At 37.3% G+C, this 13,495-nt stretch overlaps 1 protein-coding gene across 1 annotated transcript in view; it reads left to right on the plus strand.

Annotated features, from left to right (window-relative positions):
- LOC103605271 (membrane-associated guanylate kinase, WW and PDZ domain-containing protein 3) overlaps nucleotides 1-10,662 on the plus strand; it is a gene marked incomplete at its 3' end in the record, with an annotated part of 87,525 nt that extends 76,863 nt beyond the window's left edge. Inside the window, exons 17-19 of the mRNA XM_008589848.1 lie at nucleotides 8,964-9,066; nucleotides 9,838-9,964; nucleotides 10,519-10,662. Of these exons, the coding sequence (XP_008588070.1) occupies nucleotides 8,964-9,066; nucleotides 9,838-9,964; nucleotides 10,519-10,662 (374 nt within the window). The remainder of the gene's footprint in view (nucleotides 1-8,963; nucleotides 9,067-9,837; nucleotides 9,965-10,518) is intronic.
- Between the last annotated feature and the right edge of the window lie 2,833 nt (nucleotides 10,663-13,495).

Raw genomic sequence — 13,495 nt, forward strand, 5'->3', positions numbered from 1 at the left:
ACAAAATCAATATGTAAAAATCGGTAGTGTTTTTATACTCCAATAATGAACTAGCAGAAAGAAATCAAGAAAGCAAGCCCATTTACAATAGTCACTAAAAAAATAAAATACCAAGGAATAAATTTAACCAAGGAGGTGAAAGATCAATACAATGAGAACACAAATCACTGCTGAAATTAAAGAAGACTCCCCAAAATGGAAAGACATTCCATGCTCTTGAATTGGAAGAATTAAATTGCAAAAATGTCCATACTACCCAAAGCAACCTACAGATTCAGTGCAATCCCCATCAAAATACCAATGACATTCTTCACAGAAATAGAAAAAACAATCCTAACATTCATGTGGAACATCAAAAGACCCCAAATAGCCAAAGTGATCCCAGGCAAAAAAAAAAAATAAAGCCAAAGACATTACACTACCTGACCTCAAATTATTCTACAAAGCTATACTAACCAATATAGCATGGTACTGGCATAAAAAGAGACACTCGGACCAATGAACATACTAGAGAAACCAGAATCAACCCACATACTTACAGCCAACTGATCTTTTTTTTTTTTTTTTTCTAAAGATGACCGGTAAGGGGATCTCAACCCTTGACTTGGTGTTGTCAGCACCACGCTCAGGCAGTGAGTGAACCGGCTATCCCTACATGGGATCCGAACCCGTGGCCTTGGTGTTATCAGCACCGCACTCTACCGAGTGAGCCACAGGCCGGCCTCAAATACATTTACATTTTAAAAATCCTTTAGCTCATTGCTATGAACCATACCTCTCGCCACATACCAAAATCAACTCAAAATGGATTAAAGACTTAACTATAACACCTGAAACTATAAAATTCCTAAAAGAAAACACAGGGGAAGCTCTTCAGGAAGTAGGACTGGGTGAGGACTTTCTGAATAAGACCCCAAAAGCACAGGTAACAAAAGAAAAAATAAACAAATGGGATTACATCAAACTAAAAAGCTTCTACACAGCAAAAAAAACAGTTAACAGAGCGAAAAAGACAACCTACAGAAAGGGAGAAAATATTTACAAACTATGCATATGACAAAGGATTAATATCCAGAATATACAAGGAACTCAAACAGCTTAACAGGAAAAAAAAAAGTAATCCAGTTAAAAAATGGGCAATGGAGCTGAAAAGGCATTTCTCAAGGAAAGATTTACAGATGGCAAACACACATGAAAAAATGCTCAACATCACTAAACATCAGGGAAATGCAAATCAAAACCACACTGAGGTATCAACTCACTCCAGTTAGACTGGCCATTATCAAAAAGACAGAGAATAACAAATGCTGGCAAGGATGCAAAGAAAGGGGAACCCGCCATTGGTGTGATTGTAAATTAGTGCAGCCATTATGGAAAACAGTACAGAGGTTCCTCAAACAACTACAGATAGATCCAGCAATCCCACTGCTGGTTATACACCCAAAGGAGTGGAAATCATCATGTCAAAGGGATACCTGCACTTCCATGCTGATCGCAGCTGTATTTACAATAGCCAAGAGTTGGAACCAACCTAAACATCCATAGATGGACAACTGGGTAAGGAAAATGTGGTATGTGTACACAATGAAATACTACTCTGCCATAAAAAAAAAAAAAATGAAATTCTGTCATCCTCAGCAACATGGGTGAACTTAGAGAAAATTACATTAACTGAAAAAGCCAGGCACAGAAAGAGAAATACCACATGTTCTCACCCATAGGAAGGAGCAGAGGGAAGGAAGGAAAGGAAGGAGGAAGGGAAGAGAAAAGAGAAAAGAACAATCACTATAATTCATTGAACTTTCAATAGGAGAGGACAGAACTGAGGCCACCAAAGGTGGGAAGGTGGGGAGGGGGACAGCGAGAACTTGGTAAAGGGCCACAAAAAATGTAACCATCCTGATGTGAGCATCACATATTACACACAGGTATTTATATTCAGTGCTGTATCCCATAGATACATAAAATCAATTATGTTTCAATAAAAATAAATAATTAAAAAATAATAGGGTTGCCACAAATTAAATGAGATTTTACCTGTGAAACTCTCAGCCTGACCTGAAGGAAACAGTGAATAAATAGTAGCTGCAACCAACCAAAAAAACAAAAAAAACCCCCAAAACTCTCAGACTATAGTCATGACTTGGCACTATATGTATCTCATGACATTCCCCACAGCACTACCACCTCTTCCAGCATGATGGCACTTTGTTCTCATGGACTGAACATAAATTGACTATGTCTGGTAGTTCCTGCTTACTCTAAAGAAACCTTTAAATTGTATTATTTTTCAAAATTGATTTCCAATTTTTTTGTCAGGTCTTGTTCATTTTATTGTTATGAGTGAATACAAGTTACTAAAGGCTACCAAAGACTCATACTGGAATGATTCTGTACCCATAATTTTGTTTTATTTTGTTTCCCATTTATTTGTTTATTCCCATCTGTCTCCATTTGCGGCTCTCATTTTCCTCATTGCTCCCATCAACAACCATTTTAGTGTGTAGTATGTGCCTCATTTTATGTCTTTTAAAGAACAATTTTTATTGTGTTGCCATTTATTTTTGAGTCATATAAATGGTATTGTTATAGATTTTATGCTGAGTTTTTTCTCAGAACTATGTGTTTTGGTTTTTTTGTTTGTTTTTTAATGTTGTTTTACTGTTGCAGAATCCAACTCAGGATTCCTCAAGGCACTTAATTGTTTTTTCTTTTTTTTTTTGGTGGCTGACTTGTAACAAGGATTGAACCCTGGACCTTGGTGTTTTTTCTTTTTAATTGAGATATATTTCACATACTGCAAAATCCATTCTTCTTAAGTGTACAATTGAGTGGTTTTTAGTACATTCCCAAAATTGTGCAACCATCACCACTAAGTCCACGTTAACTCTTATACCTATTAGAAGTCATTTCTCATTTCCCCCAACCCCCATCCCTAGGCAACAACTAATCTACTTTCTGTTTCTATGGATTTGCTGGGAATTTCATATAAATAGAATCATACAGCATTTGGCCTTTTATTTCTGGCTTCTTTTACTTAGTAAAATGTTTTCAAGGTTCGTCCTTGTAGCATGTAGCAGTACTTTATTCCTTTTTGTGACTAATGAATAATCTTCCATTATGTATACATACATTTTGCTTACCTATTAATCATTTGATAAGTGTTTCAGTTGTGTACATTTTTACTATTCTGAATAATGCTGCTATGAACTTTGGTGTGCAGGCTTTTGTGCTGATGTGTGGGTTCGTTTTTCTTGAATATATAACTAGGACTGGCATTGTTGGTATATAGTAACCATGTTTTAACTTTTTGAGGAACTGCCAAACTTTTTAACAATGGCTGCACCATTTTATATTCCCACCAGCAATATATGAGACTTCCAGTTTCTCTACATCCTTGCAAGCACTTGTTTCTGTTCTGGGGGTTGGTTGGTTGGTTTTTAATTCTATCCATTCTAGGCAGTGTGAAGTGGTATCTCATTGTGGTTTTGATTTGCAGTTCCCTGATGACTGTTGATGTTGACCATCTTTTCCTGTGCTTATTGACCTTTTGTATATCTTTTAAGAATTGTCTGTTCAAGTTCTTTGCCCATTTATAACTTGGTTATTTGTCCTTTTTATGGTTGAATTGTTAAGCCTTCTCTATGTATTCTGAATATAAACCTGTATCAGATACACAGTTTATTAGTATTTTTCTCCTGTTTTGCAGTTGCTTTCTCACTTTTTTGATATGATTCTTTAATGAACAAAAGTTTTAATGTTGATGAAGTCCAATTCACTTATTTTTTCTTTGGTTACTTGTGCTTTGGTGTCATAGTGTTAGGCAGTTAGTTAGTCATGAGCAGGTAGAAGGAAATGGAAAATTACACTTCTCACTTGAAGACAGGTCCGTCCCCTTCGAGGTAACTTAGCGGAAACTCCATACAGAATCCACCCCTTTTATGGGCAAGTTGATAAAGAAAAAGCCTCAATTTGACCTTGAGGTCCTGATAGGGACTTCCCAGGTGTGCGGACATGCGCAGTAGGGAAAACTTGAGATCTTAGGTGCCTTTGAACATGCCAGTACTCTTTTGGGGCTTATACATATGCAATCTATAAGTACATATCCTTATAACAGACTAAATTATGGGTAAGGACATGCGCAGTGGGGAAAAGGTTATATAATCCTGACCTGTCAATCAAAATGGCAATCAAGTTTGCTAATACACATACAAAATTAGTAAGATAAAAACCCCTAAACTTGTGTGTAAGGGGCCATTCTCTGCTCAGGGAATTGGCCCTCTTCTCTCTTAAAGTGTATGCTCCTTTTTGCTCATGAAAGCTTTGCTGTTGCCTCAGACTGGAGTATCTGATTCTTCATTGTCTTGGGGAAAGGAGCGAGACAACAGGACCTTCATCCCTGGTAACAATAGCACTATGTGCTTTTAAGATTTATCCACATTGCTGGGTAAATAAAATTGATTGCTTTTTACTGCTTGACAGTTTTCTGTAATGTATATTTACACATATTACCTGTCCATTTCCCCTTAGCCACATTGCCTCCAACTTCACAGTACCACCAACAATCCTGTGATACGCATCCTTGTATGTGTATCTTATGAAACAGTGTGAAAATTTGGGGACTGAAATTGCTTGATCAAAGGATATACGTGTGCTTAATTTGACTTAGTACTGTCAGATTGCTCTCCATAATTGCTGCATCCATCTATACTTCCCCCAGCAAAACACTGAAGATTCCTATACCTTTGCATCCCTACCAATACTTGGCATTATCAGCTTTTGAATTTGCTAATCTAAAGCAATGAAAATGTTATCTCATTGTTATTTAATTTGCATTTCTCTCATTACCCATGAATGTGAGCATTTCTTCATATGCTTAGAGCTTTTTTCTTGTGAATTGCCTGTTCGTATCTTTTACTTGTGGGATTTTTCTTGTGGGATTTCTGTCTTTCACGTTGATATTTAGGGGTTCTTTGTGAATTAAATAGGCATTAGTCTGATTTTGTTTTAGAAAATGTAAATATCTGGGCCAACCCCGTGGCTCACTCGGGAGAGTGCAGCGCTGGGAGCACAGCAGTGCTCACGGGCTCGGATCCTATATAGGGATGGCCGGTGTGCTCACTGGCTGAGCGCGGTGCGGGCGACACCAAGCCAAGGGTTCCGATCCCCTTACCAGTCACACAAAACCGAAAAAAAAAAAGAAAATGTAAATATCTTTTCCTGTCATCAATGTGTTAACTTTGACCATGGTTCCCCTTCATTATAAAGAAATTCTTAATTTAAATATAATCAAATCAGTTAATTTTTACCTTAGAGCTTGAGTTTTTGAGGTTTTTAAGATAAAACCTCACATTTTAAGATTTTCACCCCATACCACAAGATTTTTTCTTACATTATCTTCTACTAGATTTGTAATTTTGCATTTTGCATTTTGCATTTTTTGTAAATATATATATATAGAGAGAGAGAGAGAGAGAGATGGAGAGAGAGCCTACCTTTGTGTATAGTTTTAGAAGGGACACAGTTGGATACTTTATTCTTGTCATGAGCTGGTTTTCCCAGCACGAACTATTACACAGTACTTTTTTCCCCATTGACTTGTGGTGCCATCTATCCTGTATATTAACTTCCCCTTTAAACATGAGTCTCTAAGCTCTATATTTTGTTCTATTAATTTACTTGTTGTTGGGTTGATGATTGGTATGTGTATTTTTTTTTTAGCTTTTTTTTTTTAATCTGTAAGTTTGTGGTGTATCCTAATATATCTGTCTGTTAGGACAAATCTGTCTCTCTCTGTCTCCAAATTGACTAGCTATCCATGGAACTTTCCCATGTAAAATTTTAGAGCAAATTATTAAACTCCTCCAAAAATATCCAACTGCAATTTTATTGGGGTATATTGGGAAAATATATATATAAACTCTGGGGAAATTGATATCTTAAATATTGTCATTCCACCTAAAAGTAAGGTGTATCTCCAATTATTCAGATTACCTTTTATGTCCTTTAATAGAGTTTTAGAAAGTTCTCTCATTGGGTTCTTATTTATTGTTGGTAAATACATTATAATGTTTGCTGTTATAGTTTAACTATGGATTTTGTGGTTTATCCTCTGATAATATACTTTTCCTTAAGTACTTACACACAGAAACTCCAGTAAAAATTAATACTCATTGAGGGAGAGATATACTTAACCCATTGCTTCACTCTTTGAAGAATTTTCAGGTAAAATTTAGAGAGAACATAGGTCTGTTTGACATCATGGAATAAATATTTGACTTTGAGAAGTAGAGTAGCTTATGACAGATATACTTAACCCATTGCTTCACTCTTTGAAGAATTTTCAGGTAAAATTTAGAGAGAACATAGGTCTGTTTGATATCATGGAATAAATATTTGACTTTGAGAAGTAGAGTAGCTTATGACACAGAAGTAGATTGGAGAAGTCACATACCATGGGTTGAAGGACTAAAAATGAAAAGCATACCAATCATATATTTTTTATTTAATCTTGATGAGGACAACAAAAAACATGTAACGTAAAATGTAAACACCAATATGTGGTACTTTTTGCCAAGAAGTGACATCTCCCGATCTTAAGGGAAGGTAGAAGAAAACTTGAAGTTGATCAGTTCATTTATACTCTCCTTCTGTGATATTATATACCCATTACTTTAGCCAAGCTAGTAAAGACAAAAAATTATCTATCATGGACTTCTACAAAGGTATAAGCATCTCCCAGTCATTTTGTTGATAGATGTAATTTTCCACATCTGTTTCTATCCCCTTAGTAGTAGCCATGAATTTACAATGACAGAAGAGAATTCAGCTCTATAATGGGCACTCAAGTTTACAAACAGGTAACTTGAAATTGACATATCCAGTAAGCAAAGGTGGAAGGACTTCTGGGAATTTCCAGTGGCGACAGGAATATAAAAATAAATGAGGTGTAATTTCTCCAATCAAGGAGTCCACAGTCTAGCAGGAGAGATGGGTATTCAGCTAGCTCTGACACAATGTGGTAAGTGCTATGAAAATATTGTGATCTCAGTGTAGTTAAGGAGCCAGGTAGGTTTTCATAAGGGAGATGACATTTTGAACAGGAGGTGAAGTGGGAAGGCAGGACTGTCCAGGTGGCAAGGTTGAGTAGTATCATATGAGCAACAAAAAGTCACCATAGGTTTTTAAGCAGTTTGTGGCATGTTTCAATCTGTGTGTTAGAACTGGAATCTTGGTAAGCTAATTAGGAAAATAAAATTCATGATAGCAATATAAAAGAGCAGCAGATTTCTAGGTCACCAAAAAAAGAAAAAAATTATAGCCCACCCCATCCCACCATTCCTTCCTGGAATACTTGACTTTAAAGAGGAAACACAACCTTCTGGTAAGTTCTCCTCCACAGACTTACATCTCGAAGTCTGGTACATGTTGAAATCCATCTCGACATACAAGGCTAGCAGTTAGAGAGCATTAGGAATGCTCAGGGGCCAGGTGGTTTGATCATATACCACTTCTCTGTCCTCCTCCCACTTTTTACCCTCTTGCTTGTGTTTTGCCTGTTTTTAGAGTACTCTCTAGCTTCCAGATGTGAGACATTCTTAAATAAAAATATTTTACTTATGGTTTTAGTCCCACAGAACTTCAAAGAGGAACAACTTAATCCAAGTCATAAAACAGTGATGCATATAGTAAAGCCTGAAGTTTCAGTTTCCTCAGTAGAAATAACTTCCTAACATTCATATTTTAAGAGAAATGCAGCCCCAAATGGGACATATCATTTTGCTGTTGATGATGACAATAATGATGATAGTTATAATAGAAACCTTTATATAGTGAATATTATAGGCCAGGTACTGTTCTAAGCATATACATGTATGAACTTATTTAATACAATAACCCCATGAGGTAACTGTAATTCCCCTTTTATAGATGAGATGATTAGAAGCACAGAAAATATAACTGATTTGCTCATGAACACATAGCTAGTAAATGATGGAGTCAGGCCTAAACCCTGTCCATCTTGCTCCGGAGTTCATGGTCTTAGTCAAGCTACGCTCCCTGTTCTTGATATTTTAAATATCCTATGCTTTGATATTATTTTTATTGAAACATAATTATAAATATTTGTGGGATACAGAGTTGACTATCAGTACTTGGGTACATTGGACAGAGTAAAATGTTCAAGTTTCAGTTTTGAGCATATGAGTCTGACAGCCTTAAGAATCTCTTTTAGCTGTCATCTCCCATGACGTGCCATCTAGTTCTAGATGCAGGCAGTTAACTTTGCTTAGCTATGAAATCTGCTGTCCAGGAACAGCAGGAGGTCCAGAGCTGTTGGGAATGATACAGAAAAAAATGCTACTTTTTTCACTTATATTTGTGATCTTAGAAAATAGAAGCAGTATAATCTTTATAAACATTTGTCAGCAATCAGGATGATTTTATAAGTTTGTCTTTGGTGTTCAGTGTCAAGCAAAATAACTGCTTCTATATTAAAGATATAAGCTCACAGATGTGTGTGTAGTTTGCAGACCGGCCTCTGTTCCAGCATTCCTGAAACCTATCTTTGTCATCTAGAATAGCTTGCCAATTATGAGAAGTATGCTCTAGAAACCCATAGAATAATTGTCTACAAGATACTTACTGGAGCTCTGTCTTCTAGATGAATATTATTAAGCATATTCATTTCTGATCTTCATGTCGTATGGGTGAACAAAACAAAGGTGAAAGTGGGGAAGTAAGAATATGACTCCTGTTCTCTTAAAACACACATTAGTCAAAAGCCGCAAGAAAAAAGTGTGAACGTTCCAATTCCAGACAGCTGACAATAGTGCTGCTCATGCTAAAGTCATTAAAGTTGGTAAAGCAGTAACCATTTGTTATTTTCTCATTTTCATAGATCCACTTGGCCTTCACATTTTTATGTATAAATTCTTATTTCTATTGTTTTCTCATTTAAACAGAGCATCACGGTCCACCATCAGGAACAAACTCAGCCAGGCAAAGCCCAGCCCTGCAGCACAGGCCCATGGGACAGTCACAGGCCAACCATATTCCTGGGGACAGGTGGGGCTGTTCTTCTCAGGTTTTGTGTTTTTTTCCTCCTCATCTCCCCACTCTTCATCACCTATCCCATACCCCTCCCCCATGCACTTACGCAGAAGCCAGCTGTTGAAGTTGAAATGAAAAATCTTCCATATACCACCCTCAAATGCCTTCTCTATTCCCTCCACCCCCTTGACACCTCATACCTCTTCCTAGCCCCCATCCTAGGCACAGTAGGATTATCCAATCATGCCTGACAGGGGAGGATTAGAAACAGGTGACAGTAGTATCTGTCTCTGCTATTCTTGGTCCTACTTTTGTAACGGTGACCTCAGACCCGCACAGATTGCTGTCTTCTTAGATTGCCTGAGCAGAGCAGGATTTTGTACGTATTTCTCTTCTCTTTTGTTGAAAATATTAGCCATGAAACAAAAACTAGATTTTGAGAAATGCAGTATCTTCACAGGCATTGGTGCTACAGAGAGCCATTTTTCATTGTGACAAGGTCAACTTACCCACTCTCCAGTTCAGTTGAGTGCGGTTTTCATTGATATAAACTGCACTGAGGCACCCTTAAAAAATGGGATTTTGACAGACTTTAAGCTGTGTTGGAGTTAATGACGAGATTTTTCCTAGAGTCTGTCTGGTTCTAGATACAGTCTGTCTTTATAGTGGTTTGTCAGAGAATGGCAACATTCAGCTTTTCAAAGAAAAGAAATTAATCTGCCTTTACTTTTAGACTATTTTTCATTTTCTCAGTTCAGAGAGTGACTTGATTTCTCTCTCTTGTAGAAGTGCCCTAGAAGGTGAAATTGGAAAAGATGTCTCCACTTCTTACAGACATTCGTGGTCTGACCACAAGCACCTCGCACAGCCTGACACTGCAGTGATTTCAATTGTAGGCAGTCGGCACAATCAGGTAAACAAATATCCCACACATGCAGACTGATGTTCTGAGTTTCTGTGTCACTGACATTGGTAAATTTTTATTGCAAACCAGTTTGGATAAGTTTGTTTCCAAAATTAATAATTCTTGTAGACCTACTATGTATTTGACATTCTGTTAGCTTCCATGTGAGAATCTAAAGAGTGAAAGAAAAATTTACCATATAGTAGGAGAAATTTGAACCCTTGCACTTAGAAGCAAATAGTGTTTTAGCTAATAAAAATAGGGGCTTTTTGTTTGTTTTCAAGAATATTAGTCAAAATCTACTTAAAGGAGGAACTTCCCAAAATTCTCTTCTCTAATTGTTCCATTGCACATTGACTAACTAGTAGAGAAATGTAATCTTCAGATTAATTTAGGCTGCATTTATAAAAATTAGGCAGCCCTTCAAACAATTCTCTCCTTATGCTATAGAAATGTATATGGAAAGTAAAAATCATTTCTCACAGCTATGAAAGTAGTCTTTCTTCAGAATATAAATAAAGGAGTCCATGAGAAGTTGTTTTTCTTACACTTTTTTTCCCTAGGGCCTTGGTTGTTACCCAGTGGAGCTGGAGAGGGGCCCCCGGGGCTTTGGATTCAGCCTCCGAGGGGGAAAGGAGTACAACATGGGCCTTTTCATCCTTCGTCTTGCTGAGGATGGTCCTGCCGTCAAAGATGGCAGAATTCATGTGAGTTGGCTTCTGTCTGTGACCTGTGGTTCTGGCTTGACTGGAAACTTCTGAAAAGAATTGATTTAAACAGAATGCAGGAACCTCCTGAATCTAAGAAGCGGGGTTTTCTATCACTAAAACCTAAAAGGCAAATGTGGGTCATTTTGCTTTTCTAACCCCCAGTGATATTCTTCTCTTCAGTGTGCTGTGCACTGTTTTGTGGTTATGCTACTTTTGCCTTCTTGTTCTTGGTCAAGAAGAAAAATCATTTCTTACTTGTACAGTCAACATTTGAGGGCAAATGTATTAAAAATTAAAGTGTACTTTCATCTTATTAAAAATCTTGGGAAAGCGAGGATAAAACAGAATCTTCAACTTCTTCCAAGAAACAACAGGCCCAACATTTTTTTCCCTCTTAATAGGTAGCTACTATCTTATATAGATGGCATTTGCTGTCCTCAATTTTTTAAAAAATAGTTAATTCACTGGTATTCAGTTAGGTTTTATACACTAAAAATTTTAGGTTTTAAACACCCTTCCCCTACTACCCAAGAGAACTTTGGATTTCTCCCCTCGGCCACCAACAGGCATCAGGGAAATGGAACTTTTTTTTTTTTTTTTTTTTACTTTTAACTAAGTAAATTAACTAGAAAGGCAAATGACACCGAATTATTAGAATCTAATAACAATCAGAAAAAGCTTCTTCTGGTTGATTGCAGTTTTGAATTTTGCACATCACTACTCTCATTATTCATTTCAGAAACATGTATTGCGTGTTTACGCTACCCAAGGCTTTATGCCTGGTACTGAATAAATTGGGAGAAGAAGTGACCCAAAACAAATAAGATATCATCCTTCCTCAAAATGACCAGGCTTGTGCACAAGTTCAAAGGGAGTGAAGGGAGAAGATTTTGCAGAACAGGAGGTGTTGGAGGGTGGATAAGATTTTAACAGGGAGAGATCGAGGAGAGAAAACATTCCAGGCTGAAGAAATGAGAAACAGGGTAAAACTAAGGAAGTATAAATCATGTAGAGAGAACTTCAAGTGGTCAAGTTTACCTGTGTTAATTTAGAAAATACATAGGGGAGTAGGGGAAAATGAGAATATAAAAGCAGAACAGGTCACCAATATGGAGGTCCTGGACAGTAGGAAGCCACGAAAGGCTTTTGAGCCAAGAGCTTCCGCTCAGAGCAGTACGCTGATAAAATTAGTCTATTAGTAGTGTGCGGGGTGGAGGAAGGGGAACAGAGGTAGCAATAGTTTTTGTGTACAGAGGTGGTGGTGGGAGTATACCTTGAGTGGTAAGCACTTCGGATGGAAAAAGAGATGAATATGAGATCAACTGTCAGTGAAGAAAGGACCAATCTATAGATGACAAAGTGTTAAGTAAGTGAGAGGTGAAGGAAAAGGAAGAGTAAAAAGTGATTCAGAGGCCTTGCCCTTCCTGGACTGTGAAAAACCATTAGGAAGGCCAAAGGGTGAAAGGATTTGGTGTAGTAAGTTTTAGTCATGTTGACGTGGAGGTACCAGCTAGGTGAGCAAGTGTAAATGTTTGGGCAATTAGAAATAGTGGCAGAGACCCAGATCGTGAAATTACCCAGACACAGGTGATGATTGAAGCTTTTGTGTTGGATAAGATCCCTAAAAGGAAAGATTTAGAGTGTGGGCTAAGGGCAGAACTCTGAGTAAGACCTGTAATTAGTGGGCCAGAGAAGGTAAAGAAAACTGGAAGGGTGAGAGTGTAGAGCCACAGAACCAGAGCTTCAGAATATTTGTGACAAGGAGAGACACTAATGGCCAAGTGCCATTAGTACAGCTAATCAAGAGCCCAGTTCACTTTTTTGTAGAGAAAATTTAATAGAGTGAAGAGAACATGGGTTTGGAAATCAGACCAGACAAGGATCAAACCCCCATTCCTGCCACCTTGTAGCTGTATACTACTACTCTGATCCTCAGAGTAGGTAACTTCTCTGGACCTTAGTTTCCTCATCTGCAAAATGTGGAGCCACATGTAAAATACATGGCCCAAATAAACTTCTTAAAGTTTTAATAAGAGTATTTTCAGACACTGTTTTTAGAGGATGGCATACTTATTCCTGGCTTTCTTGGTCCTTTTTCTTTTCTCTGTCTCTTATTAATCTGTTTAGGTACTTTAAATGGTTTTTTTTTTTTTTTTTTAAATACCCATTGTATATAGTATCACAAAAATTCAGTTAAATAAGTTAGGATATAATTATTTTTAAAATGTTGGTTCCAAACATAACCTTCAGATCTACTAATCTTACCTAACAAATAAAAAGGAAACAAGCCTTAAAGCAAAGTCTAGTTCTAAAACATGTCATTCTTTATAGATGATCAGAAACTTTAGAATTCCATAATTAAATAAATTTTATTTCAAAAATAAACTCTGATGGGCCGGCCCAGTGGCGCACTGGAGAGTGCGCCGCTTGGGAGCGCAGCGGCGCTCCTGCCGAGGGTTCGGATCCCATGTGGAGACTGGTTCCCGCTCACTGGCTGAGCACGGTGCAGGCGCAACACCGAGGGTTGCGATCCCGTTGCCGGTCCCCGGTACGGGCGCGACACCGAGGGTTGCGATCCCGTTACCGGTCAGTAAAAAAGACAAAAAGGAAAAAAATAAAAAATAAAAATAAATAAAATAAAATAAATAAACTCTGAAATTTGAAAACAAAAGCAAATAAGCTATTAAATGTTAGGCCCAGTTCTGCTCTAAACTATAAGAAAATAAATCACCTTTTTCAGAGAAGATTTATTTTTCTGGCTACTGAATTATTAAAACCTTTACTTAGTAAGGATCATAAGAACTTGACACATAACTGGTGCTCAATAAAA

Source organism: Galeopterus variegatus, unplaced genomic scaffold (assembly GCF_000696425.1).
Source record: "Galeopterus variegatus unplaced genomic scaffold, G_variegatus-3.0.2 Scaffold5692, whole genome shotgun sequence".
Lineage (NCBI taxonomy): Eukaryota > Metazoa > Chordata > Mammalia > Dermoptera > Cynocephalidae > Galeopterus > Galeopterus variegatus.